The 25,197-nt window shown below is 39.6% G+C and overlaps 1 protein-coding gene and 1 pseudogene across 4 annotated transcripts in view; both read left to right on the forward strand.

Annotated features, from left to right (window-relative positions):
* The first annotated feature begins 463 nt into the window (after positions 1-463).
* Positions 464-1,093, forward strand: LOC101036411 (protein lin-28 homolog A pseudogene; annotated as a pseudogene).
* Positions 1,094-15,913: 14,820 nt separating this feature from the next.
* The window catches only part of JAKMIP2 (janus kinase and microtubule interacting protein 2), a 196,419-nt gene continuing 187,135 nt past the window's right edge, over positions 15,914-25,197 (forward strand). For all 4 annotated transcript variants that reach the window (XM_010344514.3, XM_074379647.1, XM_010344515.3 and 1 more), the window contains exon 1: positions 15,914-16,222. Coding sequence is in view for 1 of the 4 variants with exons in the window: in XM_074379655.1 (XP_074235756.1) it covers positions 16,220-16,222 (3 nt within the window). In the remaining 3 variants the exon portion in view is untranslated. The remainder of the gene's footprint in view (positions 16,223-25,197) is intronic.

Raw genomic sequence — 25,197 nt, forward strand, 5'->3', positions numbered from 1 at the left:
TGAAGGTTGAGGACACTGAATGAAGCAAAGAATTAGTTTGTATGGCTGGGCGCGGTGGCTCATGTCTGTAATCCCAGCACTTTGGGAGGCCGAGGCGGGTGGATCACGAGGTCAAGAGATCGAGACCATCTTGTTCAACATGGTGAAACTCCTTCTCTACTAAAAATACAAAAAATTAGCTGGGCATGGTGGCACGTGCCTGTAATCCCAGCTACTCAGGAGGCTGAGGCAGGAGAATTGCCTGAACCCAGGAAGCGGAGGTTGCGGTGAGCCGAGATCGCGCCATTGCACTCCAGCCTGGGTAACAAGAGCGAAACTCTGTCTCAAAAAAAAAAAAAAAAAAAAAAAGGTGCGGGGGAAGATGTAGCAGCCTCTTCTCCGAACCACCTCTTTGCCTTCGGACTTCTCTGGGGCCAGCAGCCGCCCGACCAGGGGCCCGGGGCCACGGGCTCAGCCGACTACCATGGGCTCCGTGTCCAACCAACAGTTTGCAGGTGGCTGCGCCAAGGCGGCAGAAGAGGCGCCCGAGGAGGCGCCGGAGGACGCGGCCCGGGCGGCGGACGAGCCTCAGCTGCTGCACGGTGCAGGCATCTGTAAGTGGTTCAACGTGCGCATGGGGTTCGGCTTCCTGTCCATGACCGCCCACGCCGGGGTCGCTCTCGACCCCCCAGTGGACGTCTTTGTGCACCAGAGTAAGCTGCACATGGAGGGCTTCCGGAGCTTGAAGGAGGGTGAGGCTGTGGAGTTCACCTTTAAGAAGTCAGCCAAGGGTCTGGAATCCATCGGTGTCACTGGACCTGGTGGGGTGTTCTGTATTGGGAGTGAGAGGCGGCCAAAGGGGAAGAACATGCAGAAGCGCAGATCAAAAGGAGACAGGTGCTACAACTGTGGAGGTCTAGACCATCATGCCAAGGAATGCAAGCTGCCACCCCAGCCCAAGAAGTGCCACTTCTGCCAGAGCATCAGCCATATGGTAGCCTCATGTCCCCTGAAGGCCCAGCAGGCCCCTAGTGCACAGGGAAAGCCAACATACTTTCGGGAGGAAGAAGAAGAAATCCACAGCCCTGCCCTGCTCCCGGAGGCCCAGAATTGAGCCCCAATGGGTGGGGGCTATTCTTTTGCTATCAGGAAGTTTCGAGGAGCAGGCAGAGTGGAGAAAGTGGGAATAGGGTGCATTGGGGCTAGTTGGCACTGCTATATATCTCAGGCTGGGGTTCACACCATCACCCTTTCTTCCCTCTAGGTCGGGGGAAAGGGTGAGTCAAAGAAACTCCATCCATGCTCTGTCCAAATGCAAGTGAGGGTTCTGGGGGCGACCAGGAGGAGGGAATCACCCTACAACCTGCACGCTTTATCTGAGGCTCCATCCCCAGAATTTCCAGCTTTTGAAAGTGGCCTGGTTAGGGAAGTTGTTTTCCTTTTAAAGAAGGATTTATAATAATAATTCCCATGCCAGAGTGAAATGATTTAAGTATAAGACCAGATTCATGGAGCCAAGCCACTACATTCTGTGGAAGGGAATCTCTCAGGAATAAGGCAGTTTTTTTTTTTTTCCACATCTTATATCCTCATACCCACTTTTGGGATAGGGTGCTGGCAACTGTCCCAAGCAGTGGGTAGTGATGACGGCCAAAAGGGTGTTTGGGGGAATAGCTGCAGACCTGCTGCTCCTACACTCACTCCGCCCCATTCTGGGTCAATGTGATTTTATTTATTTGCTCCCTTGGATACCGCACCTTGGGTCCCATTTTCTCCAGGATGCCAACTGCACTAGCTGTGTGCAAATGACGTATCTTGTGCATTTTAACTTTTTTTTTCCTTAATATAAATATTCTGGTTTTGTATTTTTGTATATTTTAATCTAAGGCCCTCATTTCCTGCACTGTGTTCTCAGGTACATGAGCAATCTCAGGGATAAGTCGGCAGCAGCTCCAGGTCTGCACAGCAGGAATACTTTTTGTTGTTTTTGCCACCGTGGAGAGCAACTATTTGGAGTGCACAGCCTATTGAACTACCTCATTTTTGCCAATGAGAGCTGGCTTTTCTGCCATCGTGTCCTCTTGAAACCCCCTCTGCCTTGAAAATGTTTTATGGGAGACTAGGTTTTAACTGGGTTGCCCCATGACTTGATTGCCTCCTACTGGAAGATTAGAAATTACTCTAAACAGGAAATGGCAGTGCAGAGGCTAGGAGAGGCTGGGCCAGGTGAAAGGCCCAGAGAGGAAGCCAAGATTAGGTGAGGGTTGTCTAATCCTAGAGCATAGGACGTGCTTTACATCCCAGATCCATTCTTCACCACATTAGATGAGGCCTACCATGCACAACAGGGTGTGTGTGTTCATAAAACCGGAGTTGGTAAGGATAAGTTTTAAGACCAGTACCCCTGTACTGAATCCTGTGCTGTCAAGGGATGGCTACATGAAGAAAGGTCTAAAATCCTTCACCTGTCAGAATCCTTGGGTTCCAGGAAGACACACGAGCAGGGCTTTGTGGTGCCTGGGGCCCGTGTCCTGCCCTGCTGCAGTAGTGATTAGTAGTGTCACGGTAGCTAAAGGAGAAAAGGGGGTTTCGTTTACATGCTGTGAGATCACCACAAACCTACCTCACTGTGTTGAAACGGGACAAATGCAATAGAACACATTGGGTGGTGTGTGTCTGATCCTGGGTTCTTGTCTCCCCTAAATGCTGCCCCCCTCTAGTTATTGTATTTGTCTGGGCTTTGTAGGACTTCACTAATTTGGTGATTGCTAGGTGGCCTAGTTTGTGTAAATATAATGTATTGGTCTTTCTCCCTGTTCTTTGGGGTTTTGTTTACAAACTTCTTTTTGTATTGAGAGAAAAATAGCCAAAGCATCTTTGACAGAAGGTTCTGCACCAGGCAAAAAGATCTGAAACATTAGTTTGGGGGGGCCTCTTCTTAAAGTGGGGATCTTGAACCATCCTTTCTTTTCTCTTCATCTTTACCTATCAGATCAGATCTTCTGTCCCAAAAACGTGTCTTCCACCCTGCTCTCTTTTCTGTTCACCCCCAAAAGAAAACCTACACACCCACGCTAGTACACATTTAATGCTTAGAGTGTCTCCACAACTTCTAAACAATGTATGCAAAAATCCGAAAGAAGCTAGAAACCCTCCATTCCTTGTTCCAGCCTCCTGAATCAAGACCAATACATTTGTTTTGGTGAGCCACCATGTCCGGTCAACCATTTCTTGATGTATTCATGACAAACACTTAAGACGCTGCTGTAGGCCAGGTGTGGTGCCTCACGCCTGTAGTTCCAGTACTTTGGGCGACCGAGGTAGGTGGATCACGAGGTCAGGAGTTCAAGACCATCCTGGCCAACACAGTGAAACCCCATCTCTACTAAAATACAAAAAAATTAGCCGGGCATGATGGTGTGTGCCTGTAATCCCAGCTACTCGGGAGGCAGAGGCAGAGGAATCACTTGAAACTGAGAGGTAGAGGTTGCAGTAAGTTGAGATCGCGCCACTGCACTTCAGCCTGGGTGACAGAGCAAGACTCCGTCTCAAAAAAAAAAAAAAAAAAAAAAAAAAGACACTGCTGTATTTTAGATGGATCAAACCTACTTAATTTTTAATCCTAAAGTAGAGAGATGCAATTGGGGGCCTTCCATGTAGAAAGTGGGGTCAGGAGGCCAAGAAAGGGAATATGAATGTATATCCAAGTCACTCAGGAACTTTTATGCAGGTGCTAGAAACTTATGTCAAAGTGGCCACAAGATTGTTTAATAGGAGACGAACGAATGTAACTCCATGTTTACTGCTAGAAACCAAAGCTTTGTGTAAAATCTTGAATTTATGGGAGGGAGGGTAGGAAAGCCTGTACCTGTCTGTTCTTTTCCTGATCCCTTTCCCTCATTCCTAAACTGCAGGAGATTGAGCCCCTTTGGGCTTTGGTGACCCCATCACTGGGGTGTGTTTATTTGATGGTTGATTTTGCTGTACTGGGTATTTCCTTTCCAATTTTCTAATCATTTATTAACACATGCTGACTCTTCCCTTCCCTTCTCCTTTCCCTGGGAAAATACAATGAATAAATAAAGACTTATTGGTACTCAAAAAAAAAAAAAAGAAAAGAAAAGAAAAGAAAGAAAGAAAGAAAAAAAGAAAAAGAATTAGTTTGTAATAGATTAGTTAAGGCTTATATTTTTAAAAAATGGCAAGCACAAGGGACGTTAGTAGCCAGAAGCTGCTTTATCTTGGTCTCATTAAATCTGCTTTTAAAATCTTGTTTATAGCACCTTACTCAGGATAATCTGTGGGACAGAGGCTCAAAAAACAGAATTTAATATTTATTACAACTTTTGATTCAAGAAATAGAAAAAATTATTAGTATGATCTATAAAAGGACAGGCCTTCGACTTGTTCTAATTTGGTCACAGAAGCCAGAATTAGGAATACATTATTCTTTCTAAGCCTGATATTCCATACTTAGGTCTGGTTCATGAAGATTTTCTCTTTCAGGGAAGGTATGTAAAACAAATGTACTCTTGTCTCTGTACATATGATCTCCGCATAAATTCAGACCCAGGCCATTTTCCAGAAAATTCTGGGAAATTAGGGCATTGTATAATGCAAAGTATTTTTCTCTTCTGTGACTTTTCTATGCTATAATATCCCAGGGCCAAAACAGAAATAGTTGGAAAAATGGAGAAAATATTAGAAGCTCCAATGCCTTTGATTCACACTGTGTTTTAATTCCAACAATTAGGCATTTGAACCAGATAGTCATTAGTCACTCTATTGTATCAAAAGGAAGAATAAAAATATACTCTTGATTGTGGAGGCCAGCAAATCTCTAGAATTACAGAGGAATTTGCATGATTCTCAATATGCTCCATGCTACAAAGGCAGATCACAGCTTGCCGGGCAACCTGGGGAAAACAGTAACGAAGCTATGTAACCTATTCCTCCTTTCTGGGTCTCTAGTTATTTAGTGACTATACATAGAATAAGGAGAGATTTGAAATTGAGCTGTTTGGAAATGCAGAAAGAAGTGACATTTTTCTTACTCATGTTAATTTGCTTCTAAGTAGTAACTTTGAAAGCCTCACCTAGAATAATATGATTGGATGAAAGGGGAGGGGAAGTTCACTGTTTTTGACATTATACATACCAGGCCTTTCGGAGATAAGAAGATGGTGTAATAACAGAACAGTCATGAATTTTACCACTAATACTCTGCTCTCATATTGAAACCTAAGTATTCAAAACTCTGGAAAAGGGCCAGGTCCAATTTCCTACATCATAATATAAAATCTCCATCTGCATAGAGTTGGGATGATGTAAGTGACTCCAAGAGTTTCTCTGTGTGTAAAGTCTGCTGATTCTCTGCATTGACCAAAAGCACAGTCATCATAACTCTGTAGAGAACAATGACCACATAGTGTTAGGCTTTTCAAGGCGAGCTGCCACTGGAAGGGACCCTAGAGAAGCAGGGTCCACAGTGTTTACAGTTCTGTTGAACAGAGGAGAAGCATGAAGTTCTGAGCACTGAGCCCTGAAGGTCTCTGCCAGACAACTCTAGACAAATCAAGGGGAATTTATGAAGCAAAAATTCCTCTCTTTTTCTTCCTGTTTCAAGAAATTCTGTTTTATGAAGACAAACCATAGGATTAACAGGAAATATAGGCATGAGCAAACTGTTCAAGTAAAACCATCTGTATTTTGTGCCACTGTCCCACAGCACTCTAACGTGGAGGCAATGAAGCACGAAAAGTAAAATGATGTCCCATGGCGCTCTGCTGCATTTCCACAGCACACTCTGCTTAGCTGTCTGCAAGGAAGATACAGGAGACTGGATAAGGAATTTAACAAGAACTATTTGGGTGGCTCATGCCTATAATCCCAGCACTTTGGGAGGCCAAGACGGGAGGATCACTTAAGGCCAAGAGTTTGAGACCAGCCTAAACAACATAGTCAGACTCCATTTCTGCAAATTATTTAAATACTAGCCAGGCATGGTGGTGCTCGTCTGTAGTCCCAGTTACTTGGGAGGCTGAAGCAGGAGGATTGCTTGAGTCCAGGACTTTGATACTGCAGTGACTCATGATTGTGTTGCCACTGTATTCCAGCCTGGGTGACAGAGAATGACTCTGTCTTTAGAAACAAAAAACAAAAATCCAACTATTGCTGGATAACCTCATATCTCAAGCTTTGCTTCACCTGGATGAATGAAGGAGCCCCGAGGTATTCACACTGAAAGACCACATTCCTGCTCCACATATTCCCTAACTGCCCTCCATATCTTCCACTTCAATGCCACTCTAAAAGTCCCCAAGAGGTTTATTATATGAGCTCAAGAATCAGTGCAGCAGCCTCTGGCCTCTATATGTGAGAACCTGCCCTTCATCAGCACCGCTAAGCATGCAGCTCCTCTTGCTTCTCAAGCACTTCACACATGGTCTGCTGGGCTTCTCGCCACCCTGCAAGAGTTCTCATCTCCATGGCACAGTGGTCGGCCAGTTCACCCTGGCCACCAATGTCCCCAGTCCTTGTCAGGCCAAAATGCTTAGCAGTCTTTTTCAAGGTAGAGAATTCACTCTCACCTCTACTTTATGCTCTTTTAGAGAAGGAGAAAGCTCTTTCCCCTGTGTGTTAACCTTTGTGAGTGAGGTGGGAACATCATCTTTACCTTCTTCTAGAAGAGTTGTCAAAGCAGAATCTCTTTGGCCCCAGTGTGTGAATGTGTTGAGTAGAAGGGATCTTTCAGTCCACACAGAGTTCAGCATGCCTGACACCCCCACTGTCACTGGATCAAAACTGGCTCACAGTCCAGTGCCACAGTCTACCCGAAAGCATTGTTTTCACCCATTTTCCTTTTTTGCCCTTATTTTTGGTTATGTATCTCTTCATCATAAATGTATACCTGTAAGATATCTCATATCTAACTTTGGACATACTGTGATTCAGCAGATGGGTTTAAAACATAATCTGGCAAGATCAAGGAAAGTTAGGAAAAAGGATATGAAATTGTATTTCTCCAACTTCAGGATCAGATAATTGTATCCTTAACATCCAATGTGAGGTCTCTCACAGGTATAAGCAAATAGATGAATATTCATAGATCTGTTGATTCAGGTGATACAAACGCTGGCTATCACGACCTCAAAAACTCAACCACTGGCTTAGTTTATTCAGAGTCATAAATTAGATCAATTCTATGTATAAAATTTTATCTCAAGCTTGAAGCACAAATGAGCTGAACAAGTACCTGCTGTTGTCCTCTTATTTGTACACTTTCCATAAGAATATAATTTCTCAAATGTACTTTGGGCCAGTTTTAACATCTAATTAAATAATTAAAATAATTGACATGAGTTCATTTTGCATTTGCCTAAGGATCCTGGTATTACCATTTTGAGAATTACACTTTGGCCAGATTTAAGAGTTTAATAGATTTATTTGAGAAATGGATTGGGGTTTTATTAAGAATTGAGAAATGTGGTAGAAGGAGAAATGGATGCTGAGAAACAAGAAGGTATTTGGACTTAGGACAAAAGAGGTTTAAAAGAGTTAAAATGAGGAAATCTGCTGCCCTGAAGTATAAATCCTTCTCTCTTGGCTTGGCCCTTTCATCCAAAGTCTTCATTCAAAATTAAACCCACTGGTTTCAGACATCTCAAGAGAAAGACCTTCAGCTCATAGCAGTAGCTAAAGCCAAGGACATGTTAAGCAAAGTGTCCCATGAGGAGGCAGTGGGGCAGTGAGCAGATACAGAGATCTCAGAGATTAGCTCACAAAGTTTTGTGTCCTTGGCTGGGATAAAGAGAAAAAAAAAACCCCCACAAAACTCAAACTCCTTCACTGTGCATTTTGCTAAAATGGAAGTGTTGGCAATCTCCAGGCTCCCAATTTCACACTTCAGATCAACTGTAAGAAACAAATCGAATAGTAATAAAATGTAAATACAGGATGTAAATATTTAAAGAAAACTGTTATGAGACAGACCATGAAATAATCTGTAAGCTCCACCTTCCAACAATCCTTTTGTCCATCAGTCTCTCTGCACCTGGCATGTCTTTTTTTTTTTTTTTTTTTTTTTGGACACAGCCTCGCTTTGCTGCCCAGGCTGGAGTGCAGTGGTGCAATCTCAGCTTGCTGCAACCTCTGCCTCCTGGGTTAAAGCGATTCTCCTGCCTCAGCCTCCTGAGTAGCTGGGTTTACAGGTGCGCACCACCGTACTTGGATAATTTTTGTATTTTTAGTAGAGGCGAGGTTTCATCATGTTGGTCAGACTGGCCTCAAACTCCCGACCTTGTGATCCACCTGCCTCGGCCTCCCAAAGTGCTGGGATTACAGGCGTGAGTTACCGTGCCCAGCCAACCTGGTATGTCTTTCAAAGGAAAATAAGTACTTAGCTGTTTGAAGTACCTAAAAGATAATCTGGGGGTCTTGAAGTGGAAGGTATTAGAAAACATTTTCAAACACTTGAAGTCCTGAAGAAAAAGACTAGGGCTCTCAAGGCATTTATAAGAAAGATTCGGATCTGGGGGAGGGCGTTATGTAATAGAACAGCTGGAACTAAAGAGATCCGTCTACATGTCAGACATGTGCTCAGATCTTTACAAACACAATTCATTTAAATCTCCACTTAATAGCGAAGGCAATTATTGTCCTGGCCTCATAGGCGAGGACAATGAGGTACAGAAGACAGAGTTAAAAGGTCACGTGGCCAGAAGGTAACAGGATCAGCACTGTGGTCGAGGAAGAGGTCAAGCTAGCTGTGGGAGGACACACATTCTGAGTAGATAGAGGAAGGACATTTCTTACTGGCAACCCATGTCTAAGGTCCTTAGGAATTTTCTGAATGAAAATCATGATGTTCCTCCAGGACTCACCTGCCCTTTTGAGTGAAGTTGCTTTCACTGCAGTAGCATAAGCTCAGTGATGATTTGCCGGATCCACTGACAAGTTGTTCATGCCTAATTCTCAAAAGCATTAAACCTGGGGAGGCAGAAAGAGGGATCCCACAAGTTGGGCATTTAGAACACCTTCAAGTTTCTCCACATTTTCCCAGAGCCGGAACTCTGAGGCCTTTCCTCATTACAGAAGGTAATAACTGAACCTTGAGCGTGTATCCTTCCAAGTGGAAGAAGTTAGTTGTCTGCCTACAAGTCAACTTTGACACTTCCCTCTCCCTCAACCCCAACATCCAATTCATCAGCAATCTCCAAAATTCTACCTCTAAAATGCATTTGAAACAGTCCAATTTTCTCCATATTGACCCTAATCTAACAAGTATCATCTGTGGCTTAAATTAGTATAGTATGCTAACTGCATCCATTTTCACCCACCACTAGTTCATTCCCACAATACTTTAAACCAAATGTAAATTCTACAATGGCGGGTCATTGCAATTAAGAAAAACTCCAATTAATTTACAGTGGGCTACAAGGTGCTGCAAAATTTGATCCCATCCAAACTTCCCCTCATGCCGGTTTCACCCTTGCTCACCATATTTCAGCCTTCAAAAGTATTTCTCCTTCCTAACTTTCCCTTCAGAGCTCCTCCATCCACATGAAACTCTCTTTTCTCAGCTTTTACGTGACCGGCACAATTCAAATGTCATTTCTCAGTTTGAATGTCACTCCTCAGTGAGTCACTCTCATTTTCCCTACCCTCAGTCCTTCTTCATCCATTCTTTCCTTGCTTCCTAATACTTGTGAAAATTTGCTACTATTTTAGTGGTTTACTTTTTGTTCTTTGGCTATCCCACACATTTGACTCTAAGCTCCGCAAGAGCAAAAGCTAATGTCTGTTTTTTCTCTGTGGAATGCATATGTTTACTGTACTCTCTGGCTCATGTTCTCTACTCTCAGTGCTGTAGTAAGACATTTTGAGTCCCTAAGCACTGTAAAAATTATAAAAAGTGTGGTGCTTCCCATAAATAACTAAAAATAAAAACTACAGTTACAATAAAACTTATACTGAAATCAAACTGGCTTTTATTTGTAGAATTTCTGGATTGTAAAATTCTGGGAAAGGTCATTGAAACAGAAGTTTTCTCATTTCTTTGGTGCCCCTGATTTTTTGGTAACCTAGGCCCATGTGTTATCTGCCACGGTAATATACAACTGTCCAGAGCCTGGAAGGGAAAAGCTGCTTCTCATTTTAGCTTCAGAGCAAAGGTTTGTATTATCATGTAAATCTTACTTAATAAATCTGTAATGGAGCAGCGGTTGCTGTGAACATTATAACTCCTTTTCTACTGTTAGAAGAATTAATCTTTTGGCCTGGTTTCATTCACACTTTTTTTTTTTTTTTTTTTTTTTTGAGGCAGAGTTTTGCTGTTGTTACCCAGGCTGGAGTGCAATGGCATGATCTCGGCTCACTGCAACCTCTGCCTCCTGGGTTCAGGCAATTCTCCTGCCTCAGCCTCCTGAGTAGCTGGGACTACAGGCAAGCGCCACCATGCCCAGCTAATTTTTTGTATTTTTAGTAGAGAAGGGGTTTCACCACGTTGACCAGGATGGTCTCGATCTCTTGACCTCGTGATCCACCCGCCTCGACCTCCCAAAGTGCTGGGATTACAGGCGTGAGCCACAGCGCCCAGCTGGTTTCGTTCACTCTTATCTAATATAGCTATTGACAAGCCCTAATCCCCTAAGTAAATCAACAAAAGAAAAATGGAGGAAAGAAGTTTTGTGTTTATGCATGTTGGGAGATGGAGAAGGCAGATTATTTTGACGAACACGTAGGTGGCACATAATGGGTACCATGTTCTGTGCTAAGAATTAGGATTAAACAACATTTGAGCAGCATGCCATGTTCTTTAGCATATCAGGACCTACATGCATATTCCAAACCACCTGCTTCCACTTCACCCCACAATCTCTCCAGTAATATCTTCCTTGGGATTCCAAACTACATTGTACTTTTCTTTCATCTGCTGTCAGAGCTGCCTGATTTTCCCTATTGTAGTGCTCAACATAATTTATTTTAAGTAATTATGTAATCTCTCTTTCCTCTTAGACCATAAGCTCCATGAGGGGAGTTCTCATGTTTCCTGACTCACAGCAACGTCTCTGATACTTAGTAACAGCACACATAGCAAGTAGCAATAAACATTTCTTAGATTAAGTAACAATAAGTAAATGAATGAAATTTAACCTTGACCTCAAAGGGCTTGCACTAAAATACGAGAGAAAGACAAAGAAACGAATATTTTCCATTCACCATCATAGGTGTAGTTAAGATGCATCACAGTACAATGGAAACCCTAGCTTCAGTGCTAATCCTGGTATCAGTAAAGATGCACTGAAGGAGGTAATGGATAAGTTTTAAAGGTTGAAGAATTGAGGCAAAAAAAGGACCTCAAGTGATAATAGACTGAGCAAATACAGAAGTGTCTACCTGCTATGCAGGAAGTCATCTGTCAGATCATTGGCCATAAGAGTGTAGAGTTTATAGGAGAGCTCTTCTGATATATTTGTGTACTGAAACTATTGATAAAGGACATACAATGAAGTCAAAATGAGATCCTTGTCCTTAGCAAACTCAAGAAGATCCTTACTTCTTACATTTAATGTTCTCTGTAAATATAATATATTAATAATCTCTTATAAAGGAGGCAGAAGATAAACAACAGTCACTTATGAATGTCTTTGTTTTTGCCTTCTTTTTGGGGAAATCAGGCTTTTGACTAAGTGTGAGATAAGTATCTTCAGAATTCCTCATTATCTGTCAACAGCTGGTCTGCAGCCGTAACAGCAAGCTTTTAGAATAATCCCAAGTGATCTGAGTGATTTGGAAACATCCAGAAAAATGTGTTAGGCATAACCATAGTTAATAACATTGTGTTTATAAGAATATTGGTTTTTAAAAATCATTTATTACATGCCAGATACTCCTTAACATTTTGCACACACAAAATTCAAAAACGACTCAATAGGACCACAGAATTTCAATAACCTGGGAGTGATCTTGGAAGCAGATCCCTGAATTCAGTCAAGACTTCATATGAGACTGCAACCACAGCCAACTGTTTAACTACAACATCATGAGACTTTGAACCAGAAGCTGCGAGCTAAGCCACTCCCAGATTTCTGCCCCACAAGTGCTATGAGATAATACTAAATGATACTTCACAGTGCAAACAAATCACACAGAACAGTAACTAAGTGGGGTAGGTACTGCTATCATGTCATACAGACAAAGAAACTGAGCCGTAAAGAGATAAAACAACTTGTCCAAGGTCACTCAGAAGAGAAATGGTAAAGCCTGGACTCAATCAGCAAGTCTGTCACCAGAGCCCACATTTTGCTGCTTCCTCCCATTATGCTGTATTATCTCCTGAAATGTTAATGCCACTTTGGAGCCAAGAAGTCAAAGTTGGAAAAGTCCCAGGAGAGGCAGACAGTTTGGTCACAATTAATACTATTCTTAGAAGAAAATCCGTGTTTCCCAAAAAACACCATGCCTACCCAATGAGGATATGTTAGATGACTTCAGACATGACTAGGATATGTTAGATGACTTCAAATATGTTAGATGATTTCATACATGAGAAAACATTTTTACTTTAATACCTATGTATTTGTAAAATCTGTGTCAGATAAACATGTTAATACGCATGTGTGCTAAATAAGGTAATTAGTATAATTATCTCAAATTTAATTGTGAGAAATATCAACAGTATATATCTGAACAAATTATACTATTATAAATTACAGAACCACGATTCAATGCAGAAAGTTGTTCCTTTATTGATTTACTGGTTTATTCTTTGGCAAATATTTATTGGGCACCTAATATAGCCCAGACACTAGTCACACACACAAAAATAAAAATCTCTGCCCTATCATAGTTTATATTATAACAGGGAGAAATGAATAAAAAAATTTAATAGCACACAAAAGAATACAGTATGTTACTAATATATAATATAGTAGTAATGTTATACATATTATAGTATAGCATACCACATTAAACTATGTTATATTATATGATAACACACTGTATTATATTATCATATAGTATATTATTAATATTAATTTTATATATAGTATATAGAAAATCAGAGAATGGTAAGAGAGGGGATGATAAAAGAGAGGTGTGATTTTCTTTTTAAATTAAAAATTATTATAAATAAAGTTGAAGTCTTTGTTTTACTAAAAAATTAAGAATTTGATTTCATTTCCTTCCTATGGGTCCATGATCTCTCTCTCTCATTATTATTATTATTTTTTTGAGATGGAGTTTTGGTCTTGTTGCCCAGGCTGGAGTGCAAATGGCGTGACCTCAGCTCACTGCAACCTCCCCTTTCCAGTTTCAAGTAATGCTCCTGCCTCATCCTCCCAAGTAGCTGGGATTACAGGAGCCCACCACCACACCCAGCTAATTTTTGTATTTTTAGTAGAGCTGGGTTTTCACCATGTTGGCCAGGCTGGTCTTGAACTCATGACTTCGTAATCCACCCGCTTCAGCCTCCCAAAGTGTTGGGATTACAGGCATGAGCCACTGGGCCTGGACCATCATCTTTATCATGTCAATTTTCATTTATATTTTGCTGAAGTCAGAGACAAATGTCACTTAAAAATGAATAAATAACAAATCAAATAAATCATAAGTAATTGCAATAAATAAAGGAAAACTATTATTAAATAATGATAACAGTGCTACCTGGATGTGATCAAAAAGAAATAAGAAAGTCATATTTGAATGTTTAAATTGGAGACTTCTTCAAATAGGAAACACCAAACTTTTCTCTCCACCGATTGCCTTTTGACTAATTGTTTTATGTTGGTGGGAGGAGAGGAGAAAACTAGAATCACTCACGTTAGCCAGTCAGCTCCTAGAGCAAAGGATGAAATGCTGTCCTGAGGACAGTGTGAAGGGTTCTGTCATCTACTGTGTCACAGTTTCTACAGCCTGTAGCTTCCTGCCCTGCTTACTGAAAAGACCATCTGCGGAGAAGATAAAATACAGGAATGCAAAAAGAAGCGAGGTGATCACAATCTATTCCTTTATGATACACATCACACATATGTGATGTTGACTTGGAAGTGTGTGCAGGCTGTGTGGTTGCTGAGGCTTTGACAAAAGGCAGGGACGCTAGCTGCACAAAGCGGGATGCAGGCTTTCCCACCAAGTGGATGGGAAGCCAGGGTCAAGTGCTGGGGAGGAGCTGCAACTCTTTCCCCCATCACCTAGGTATCTTCGAGTCAGTTTTATTAGAATAAGCGCCTGAGATCAAGAGTGACGCCATGCAGGAAAATGTCCATCTTCTCATGGTTTAGTATTAGTTGCTTACAAATGAGTAACAAGTAACTGTGGCTACATTTACTGAATATTTTCTATCTGCTGAACACTGTACATTTTACACGTATCATCTAGTTTAATTTTTATAATGATTCGTGAGATTCTATGATGATTTCTCTTTACAGATGAAGAATCATAGGTTTGAGGAAGTTAACAAATATGTTCCAAATTATACCTATAGTAAATACTGGCACTAGGAATGGAGCCAAGATCGTCTGACTCTGAAACTTGTGTTAATGCCATTTGAACCTGTAAATAACTCTGTGGATTCAGAACAGAGATTATTTCCATTTTATGGAGGAGTGGCAGAAAAGTGTAGTGGTCTGGAGAGCAAAAGTGAGTGTTATAAGAATCCATTTTAATTCTGGCTCTGTCGTTTATCACTTGTGAATTTAGGAAATGTATCTAACTCCTCTGAGATTTACAATGTCCTCAAATATCGAAATGTGTAGAACATTCAATCTCTTAGGGCCTTTCTGCCTGTGCCATCATCGCCATGGCTATCACCTATTTTGTGTTTTCTCACTTAATTTTTTCTCCTACCTGAAACTGCCATGTAATTCCCCTTAAACCCTCAGATTAAGAGGTGGCCACTACTATGCCACAATAGTAATATTTATTGTACACTGTATGCTTACTATAGGCCAAGTGTTTTTAGTGCATTATCTCGTTCAACCTTTACAACACCTGCATGAGATAAATACTAGTGTCATCTATAATGTATATTAGAGACAGAAGTCGCCTAGAACTTGACACTACTGATTTCACTTCTCCTTTTCACACCCACCACCCTGACTGACTGCCAACTGACTTCGGAACTCCAAAAGGGCATCCAAGAAAATGGCAGGAAGTGTCTGCAGGAAATGGAACGCTCCAGGAGTTTGATACTAAAAAAGATTGGGAACTGTCCACCAACTGGTGCTACCGAGAATATTGGTTGTTGAAAGGAATTTCAGTCTCCTCTATCCCAACTTACTTTTCCTCAGGGAAGTGTCAAATACCACCGGGTCCTCTTCAGAAGGGCAGCTGGAAAAACAGTAAACCCAAGTAACTCACCTGAGAACAAGCCGGGAGTAGTGCAAAGGAATCAACCAGACTCAATTTATTACAAAGTCCAGCCACCGCGTTTGCTTTCTAACAACCTTGTTGCCTGGTATTGAGTAAAAGATGCTATAAAGGACCAACACGTTTGGCAGTAATAATAATCTGCTGTCATGTGACATAATTTTCTCCACATTTGTTATCATTTATCTGACGGTAAATTTCGTGCATTTTATTGGAAAACCACAGAAAATGAAAAAAAAAAAAAAACAGCTAAGCTGTTTGATATGTTTCGACCTAGATTTCAATCAATTTTAATTATTCCCGTCCCGTGCCTATCCGCCCTCGCCCCATTTTTTTTTTTTTTAAAGACCTGGAGTCCAGGGTAGAAGAGATCAAGAGCATCCCAGAGGGCAGCAGCACCGATTCGCTCCCCTGCAGACCCTGCAGCTCGCTTCGCCCATCTCCCCTCCCCCTAGCTTGGTCGCTTATCATTGGTCATTGCCATGGCAACCAGCAGCTGCCGGCCCAGCAGCCTCTACCGCAGGGGTGGGGCGCTGGGGGAGGGGGAGAGAGAGGAGGAGCCAGAGGAGGTGTCTGCTGCAAGTTCCTGGCTGCTTCCAGGCTCACCCCATCCTCCGAGAGGGAGGAGGCCCAACTGGTGATGCTGCTGCTGCTGCTGCCGCTGCCGCCGCCACCGCCGCCTCTATTGCTGATACTCTAGTGCAGCTGGAAGGGTGGTTCCTATTCGCACCATCGCCAACCAGAGACAGAGAGAAAAAAAACGGCAGCCGCTGCTGATGTTGGGTTCGGAGGCTGCATCCGACTCGGTCGCAAGGAAAATGGATTCAGTTTGCATCTCTCCCTCCTTTAAACAGCTTCTCCGGGTCTCAGCATGGTGAGTAGGAAACCGTAGGGCTCCCTTCTTGGTTTAGTGTGTTATTATTTGACCTGTGTATACGTTTCTGGCCTGAACTTGAACAATGACTCCCCGTGCCTCAGACTAGGAGCGGGAGATGTGGAGACAGAGATGAGGATGAAGGGAGAGGAAGGTTGCCAGGAAGATAGAAGTGAGAAGACAACCGCTTGTGGTTTAACAACAAAAAAAAAAGATGCTCTGATTTTATCTCTAACTGGCTCAGAATGCAGACTGAGCCACTTGGTGCCTTTTTTCCTAAGCTTAGCAACAGCATCAGGGGTTGGAAAAGGAGGTAACAACAAGAAGAGGGTGTTATTGAAAGGAATCATTTCATTTGCAGCTCTCACATACAGGGTTGGGCCTTCTTCAGAAATACATTCGGTGTCTCATAAGCTTCCCAGACTCATGATAAGGTGGTTTTGCTTATTTCATTGATTGTTTAGAAAAAGCAGCCCCAGAATTCGACATTCCATTTTATATTCTCGTGTACTCTTGTTGAGAAATCGTTTGCCAGAACCAGTTTTATTTTATACATAGATTTCATTGTGAACTTACACATGTATATCTTATGAATATACATATCATATATACACGTGTTACTTAGCATTTATATTGCGTTTATGGAGGATATTTATATGTGGAGTGTGCTTTGCAATCATTTTTATGGGTTACATATGTCCTTGTATGCCTGAAAGTAATTGCATGTTTTTGAAACTATGCTTCTGGTTTGTATTACTATTCACTGGCTTAATTTGGATTAATGTGAAATTTTACTCTTGTTATTGTCTCTTAATTTTATTGTGACCAGTTGGAACAGATGCCTATCCTTTGATCTGTATCACAGAACTAGATGCAAATTCATAGCCTGCCTCTTTATTTTTAATCGGGTTTGTGGGGGGTGATACTGAGGACTCCAAATTCACAATGATGGGAAAGGGAGGCGGCTTGTGTATGATTTTGTTTCTAGCATCTTGCCAAATGAATGTTTGAGCAAATCAGTTTTCTGGAAATGCCACCCCAACCTTTTCATGTTTGTGCCTTGTGTCCCAGGAAGCACAGCTAAGCTGGAAGGTGAAATGCATTCATTTTATTTAATAGTGCTGCTATCGGCTGTTCATTCCTTCAGTATCCAGGCACCATTTTACAGTTCTCTCAAATGTTGTATTATGGGTCTCCTTCTGCAAATGATTAAGTAGGAAAGTAGGATTGTTTTGAAAATCTAGGTATTCCCAAATACCCTAGCCCAGCCGTTTCTAAATTAGTCTGCTTATACAATGACATGAAACCAGAGAGTGAGCAAAGCTGAGCAGCATAATGTGTGGCTTGTAGCTGAAATGGGGGGCTATTGTAGTTTACAAATGCTTACTGGGATCTGCTTGACCTTTTATTATGTCAGGGCTTTAAGGCAGCTCAAGGCTCATGGTGCCAGAGATGAGGAGGTTCCATTCCTACCCAGGATAATGGATTTCATTGAAGTAAAGCTAGAAAAATCTATGTAGGTAAAATGTATTAGTAATATTACATTCACCACATGGGTTATTATAGTTTTATCCATTAATCTCTTCTCTAACAGTATCATTGTTAGTACAGACATTTTTTACAATGTAAAATAACAATTGTTTGGGGCTTCAGCCTTGCATATGATTCTACATGCACCCCCACCCACATTTATAATTTTCCTATGTATTTGAATCAGGTTTAAAGTTTAATTTCTCTGAGAATAATTGTTCTATTTGGTTTATACTTGAGAAGGGGCCTTAGTGACTTAATTGTGCATGTGCTCATAGCATGCCATGTATTATAGATCCACAGCTTTGTAAACTCCTGCTACCGTGCGCCTAATTATAACAACTATATGAAGTAGGGCAAGGAAAGAGATACTAGGCTTGTATGTTATATCAAATTTGTATAACACATTGCATCCTGAATCTCTCAGTGATAATTCTTGACTTCCAAAAATTAGAATGTTAGATATGTCTATAGTACACTTAAAAAATTAAGATTTGTGCTAGTTGACCCCATTTCATGCAATGAAAGCAGATATCCTGGGGCTTTGTTTTTGTTTCTTTTTTGTTGAGTGTCTGTTTGTATGTGATTTTATAGGCAAAGTCGGTACAGTTCGAACAGAGGCAAATCCCTTAGGCCATGTGCTTAAAACTCCTTGTAGGTAGCCTGTTCCTGCCAAGTGTCCGCTATTACCCTGATAGAAATGCAGGCCTAGCTTTTGACCCCACGATTTAAGACGATTATATGGCCTTTGCTAAGGGACCACAGAAAAGTGAAGTATGTTTTAAGCACTAAAAGTTGAACTCTCTGAGGAAAGATTTTTTTTAAAAAACTAGCATTATTTAATTCGGAGAAGAGAAAACTGAAATATGACAATCATTTGTTCCAGATAAGCTGAACATGGGGCATAAGTATAGGACATTATTGCTATTTTTTTGGAACCTCAAATACGGTCAATGGGCTTCAACTTTATGAGGAGTTATGAAGATTAGGAATATAAAATCGTAGAAGTTCCTCATTGTAAGTGTGAGTAGTCAGCTGGCTAATCAGATATAGCAGTACGCTCTTTTCTCATCAAAACCTCCATAGGTATGACCTAGATATGCAATTGTCTAGGATGGGCTAGATTTCCTTCTCAAGAATGTCTCTTGCTTTTTCTAGACTAAGTCATTTACTTAAGAGAGTTAAATTCGTTGTTTAAGATCAGGCACTTCTAGATTATAACAGTAAGACTCCATTTTGTAGTTGGCTTCTAAATTACAGGCTCTGGGTATTTGCAAAGAAATTAACTGATTGTCTTCCTAGAAAAATTTACATGTAATTCTGCCAGAATGCAGGAAACTGAACATTTACCTGTTCATAGAGGCCTTTCTCAGCAACTTTTTGGAGTGTGATGTCAAATATCTATATTAAAATTATTCTCTGCTGTATGATTAATTTTGAAAATGTAAAGTGTTATTTAAGGGGGTCTTGACACAAAATAATTCAAGAGCTATCAAGTTGATTTTTAAAAAAAAACAAATTTTTTGAAAGATATGTACAAATTGATGCTTAAATGTGCTGTTTAACAAACTAATATTCCACTCAAACACTATCTTAAAAATGTCATTCATGTTGGAATATTGGAGTTAAATATTTTGATTGGTATGTAAGCCTTAGTAAAACTTGTTTTAATTAAGACACACTTTAATTACTTTCTCACTTTGTAATAGGCTATTTCTTATTTCAAGTGACTTCAGAATATATTTTTATTTTATCTACCTTCTGCAAGTTGACATCAGAAGAGAGTATTTAGAATAACAGTTGTTTTGAATATTTACTCCATGCCAAGCACTTTCTGCATCATCTAATTTAGCCCTCACAGCAGCTGGCCAGTATATGTCCAGTTTCCCAGAGCAACGATAGAGGAGTCAGATCGAAATACAGGTTTTCTGACATTAGCTTAAGTGATTATTTGATCAAGGCAGGATTTTCCAGCATCGCTATCCTTGTTCCATCTCTGCTATATGGGAAGGAAAATGAAGAAATATGTTTCTTGGTTTATGTCTAATTGGTTTTAACCTTCTCTGTTCTTAAGACAAAACCACTACTGTCCTAGCATAGTATGGGAGTGAGTTCTTTTTTTCAACCAAAACATTATATACGTATTAAGCATATTCTAGAACCATCAGAATGACTTAGACAATATTTGGAGAGTAAAATAGTTTTCTACGTTTATTTTCGGTTCATCAAAAGTTAATGCTTTGTTTCTCATGATGGGAGCCTTATTGTGGAAGTTTTAACATAAATAACACAATAATGGGCTTTTACTGAAAGAAAAAGTTAGGTTTATACTTGGTTGTTACACTTTGAAGTCTGTTACGATTCCCTCTGTTTACACATTCCACTATTATTCTATCAAGGGAAAATGTGCTTTCAACAGGATAAATTAATCAATTAACTAACAACTATTTGTAGAGCTTTTACCTGACTAGGAGACTTTGCATATGTTAGCAACAAAGAATTTCCTTGGAGAATATAAGATACACACCCATGAAATAGTTAATGATGAAAACAATATAGTTGTAATTAGTACCATCACTTCACCTTGTATTAATACAATTTTATTTAATTCTGTCATTTTTCCATCTTTATTTTTCATTTTATATTTTATCAATTTCAGTTTCTATTCTATCATTTTAATTCAATCATATCAACAAAGCTAGTGTCATAACAATTATTTAAAATAAATGGGAACAGATTTAGGGAGGTTAGACTTGTCAAAATTTGTTTTTGGTAAATGGTGTAACAGGATGGATCACTAATTTCATGAGTACAAACTACTATAGTAGAAAGGTAGTGAATTATCTTACCAATTTGAATTTTAATTGGTAAAATAATTTTAATTCAGTTTACCAATCTGCATTGTGTGGCTCATTTTATTTGACTATTTCAGGTACCATAATTTGTTCTTTGTACATACTGAATTTGGCAAAAAAAAAAAAAAGGCCCACACAAAAAATGTATTTTAGAGAAAATCTAGCCTTCTTGATATTTCAGAAAAACCTAGAAGCATTTGTTTGTGTGAAAATCAGAACTTTGTTGGACTGATACGCACTTATTTTATAGATAGATATTGTTGTTGTTTTTAATGACATAGAGGTTAGGAGGTGACCATTTTTCTGTGCTTAGGATCAGATTAAAATTCCTGTACGTCCTGAATCTTGAAAAAAGTTATGCCATTCTTACCTGTATGTCCTAATTATCTCTCCACCTACACATTCTTAAAAGTAAAAATGATATTGTCATAAAATAAGTGTACATCAGTTCAGCGATTTTCTGATTATTTTCTCTGAACAAATGCTTCTACATTTTTTCTGAAATACCAAAAATATTTATTTGTTTTTCAAATATTCTAATTTCTGGTGTCTCTTTTTCTTCATTAATGGCCTAGCCACATACTGGTGTGACTATTTGATAATTCAGCCCTGGCCAAATAGCAAATCATGGCATCTGAACTATATTCCACATTTGTAAAAAGTGTCCTTGATAATTAATTAGCATGCAGTAAAAATGAGACCTGTCACACTAAAAAAATTCTTCTTTAAATCATTATTCACTACTACAAGTAAATTCTGTGGCTTAAAGTTTTTTTATATTTAAAAATAATACATCCTCATTGTGGAAAATGATAACACAGAAATGTGTAAAGGGAAAATAAGAACCACTTATAAGCCTACCATCAAGAAATCATTACTGTTAGCATTTCAGAATATTTCCTTTTAGATCCTTTTGTGCAGACACATAGAAACACATGCAGACACACAGTTTCATAAATGGACCATACTCCAGACGTTGTTTTATACTGCTTTTGCTTTATGTGTAGTGGCCATCTATCCATATCAACAAATATGTCTCTACTGAATTTTAAATTTCCTTGTACATTGTTTTGATCATTCAAGCTGTATTTTCCTTCACGTGGGAGTCTTCACTCTTTACTTTTAAATTCTCATGATACAGGTAGACCCTGCTTGTTTTAAAGCAGCTGTGAGTCAAGCATTATATTCAGGAAATATGAACTCTGTTACCCTGACCTCCCACTGCATCTTACAATAGGTATTAAATTAACCTTGGTCGTTCCTTGTCTGCTGGTAATGAGTAAGTTCTGAATCCAAGGCAGTGAAATCCCTGTTGGAGTCACTAGGAATTTCTCCAGGTGCATGCATCAGCAACAATTAAAAACCAAAAACTAAAACACATGTCTTTCAGATTCATATTAGTTTTCCCCAGTGTGTTGTAGTGGTATTTCCTGTAGTTTAATTTTTTAATTAATTAATTTATTATTATTATTATTATTTCAATAAGGTCTCGCTCTGATGCCCAGGCTAAAGTTCTGTGGCATGAACTCTGCTCACTGCAACCTCAACCTCCCAAATTCAAGTGATTCTTGTACCTTAGCCTCCAGAGTAGCTGGGACTACAGGCGCTTACCACCACTCCTGGCTAATTTTTTAGTTTTAGTAGAGATGAGGTTTCACCATGTTGGCCAGGCTGATCTCAAACTTCTTACCTCAAGTGATCTGACTGCCTGGGCCTCCCAAAGTACTGGGATTACAGACAAGAGCCGCCATGCCCTGCCTGTCCTATAGTTTCATGCTTGTTTAAGCAACTCAACTCCTTTACGGGAAGATATTTAAATGACTTCTCGGAATAAAACAAGTGTATTAGTCCATTCTCACACTACTATAAGGACATACCCAATACCAGGTAATTTATAAAGGAAGGAGGTTTAATTGACTCACACTTCCTCAGGGCTGGGGAGGCCTCAGAAAAGTTACAATCATGGCAGAAGGGGAAGCAAACATGTCCTTCTTCACATGGTGGCAAGAGGGAGAAGAATGAGAGCTGAGTGAAGGGGGAAGCCCCTTAGAAAACCATCAGCTCACGAGAGAACTTACTCTCATGTGACTAGAATGGGAAAAACCATCCCTAAGATCCAATTACCTCCCACTGGACCCTTCCCACGACATGTGGGGATTATGGTAACAACAATTTAAGATGAGATTTGGGTGGGGACACGGCGAACCCATAACACCAAGATGTAGTTTTGCTATTTTTTCACTATATTCATTATTTTATAGTGAATTATTTCATTATTTCCTAGTGAATTCATGTGCATCTTAGTTTTCAAATAAAAACCCAGTCATCTGAATCTTTCCCCTTTTTAAATGTGAATGGTTGACTCTTCTTAAACTTTAAGTCTGAGCTTCAAACATAATGCCTTGGAAAGAATTCCCTAGGTATATCTCCCCATTACTCTCTCCAGCCTGTGTGTTTCCTTCATGATATGTATCAAAAGTTGTAATTACAGAGCTATCTATTATTTGCTTTCCCTACTCATCACTAGAATGTAAGCCCCATGAGGGCAGAAAATGAAACTGTGTTCCTCACCAATTGTAATGAATGCCTTGCTACAACATGCATGCTCAGTAAAGACTGTTTGACAGAGTGACAGAATAAATGAAAGAATGAGAGTCCCCTAAAGGGCTCCTGGCCTAAGATTGTAAAGGAGACTTCAACTAATAGCTCTTTTGACTGTGACTCTCATTTTTTAAAATTTGACTGTAAAAACAAGATGAATAGTATTCATATCCTCAGGATATTGTTATGATTTTGATAAGGCAAAATCAGATTCTTAAAGGTAACATATCACAATACTTAACAATACATCATTAAAGACTGCTCACTACGTGCTATGACATAGTCAGAAAGGCTATGAACACTTCCGTGGCTCTTTTTATTTTCTTTTAAAAACTGAATTGCAAGTCAGAAATAGTGATACCATTAACAAATGCCTTTAATTCACTGTGAGTAATTAAAATAAGTTAGTAATTAAATTATTATAAGCTCTAAATTACATGATACTCACAGCTATTGTGCTATTTTAGAAATCAACTCTACCGAATTCATTAATCATAAACAAATCATTCCATCATCTCTCCATCCAAAAATTAAGTTGAATCAGAAATGCATCTCACTCCAAAGATAAATTAAGGCAGCATCCTGCTTTCATGAAAATTTTGAAATCAAATATAAAAAGAGTGACTTGAACAAGAGGGTTAGCTTAGCAGACACAGGGACATGCCTTTGAACCTCTGAGGATAGTCATTTATATGGGTATCTAACCTGCTGATACACTGTAACTTAAGTATGAGGAAAAAGCTTTTGTTGCCTTTCTTTGTTTGGAATCTAAATCAAGATCATGGCACTTAGGGCAATTCTTGAATTTCTGGAGTTCAGCTGCAGTTAGAATATACATGGAAAACCAAATCTGACTGATTTCAGCTGACACTATGTGGTCAGAAAACCACTCAATATTATTTTCAAGAACGAAATTTTGCTGAGATTATCCTGACTCTAAAAAAGCCTGTGAGCATGTGCTTAGAAGAGGGTGGTATTTTCATCATACTTTTTTTCCAAACTGGAAATGTTCCCCTGAAAAATGCTTATACCCACAGTAAAAACCAGGTAATTGTTTTTTACCCGCATTCCTTACCTGGCTTTTTCTTATGTAGCACTTCATGGAGAGAGGTGTATTCCAAAAATAAACTGAGCTCTTACCCTGTAGTCATCACTGATCTATATTTAAGGCCCTTAACCTACTCATAGATCAAGCGTACCTAATTTGAACTTACTTTCCAAAATAAAATTGTTAGTTTTTTAAAATGCAAAAACACTCATGAAAACAACTAGACAGTATTTTAAATGAGTACCATTCTGTGAAATCTAGGCTATTGTGTCATTCTACCAATAAATGAAGAGCAAAACAGTCAACAAATGTTTATATGATTATAACCAATTTGGAGAATTTATATTAAAAAATCCATGCTGAGAATTCACATGAGAATTCGCAAGCTGCTAATTCTGCTGACTGACCTTGGCAACATAGAGAGAAGGACTTAGATGTTTTGAAGATATTAGAGAGCCTCAACTTGCTTTCTTATGAATTTGCTAGGTAATTCAGATAATGAAAATTGGTACTCTGGAATTACAGGGATTTCTCCATCATCTACTCAGCTCTAGTTTCCTAAACCCAAAGGAAGGAATTGTTCTGACCACTGGCTCAGATTCTGTCTCCTATTGTCTTTTAGGGAGTAATTTAAGTTGTAGTTAATTAACCATAAAATGGATTTTGTATTTTAGAGGACATATTAATTTTAGCTATATTATGAAAAACATCTGAATTTTGACTTCTTTTTAAAGCATTTTATTAGATAAAATTATCTATAAAATTTAGAATATAGCATATTTTGAGCCAGATGCTTAACACATTTAGCAATAATGAAAAATAAGTCTCAGCTTTTTCAACACTGAAGTAACAAGGAATGCCTTCCCCCAATCAATTTTACATAGAAGGAATGCTTTATCTGTTTTGTTCTCTTCTTAGCTAGATGGTCCACATGTTTTACC

The sequence above is a fragment of the Saimiri boliviensis genome, chromosome 1 (assembly GCF_048565385.1).
Source record: "Saimiri boliviensis isolate mSaiBol1 chromosome 1, mSaiBol1.pri, whole genome shotgun sequence".
Lineage (NCBI taxonomy): Eukaryota > Metazoa > Chordata > Mammalia > Primates > Cebidae > Saimiri > Saimiri boliviensis.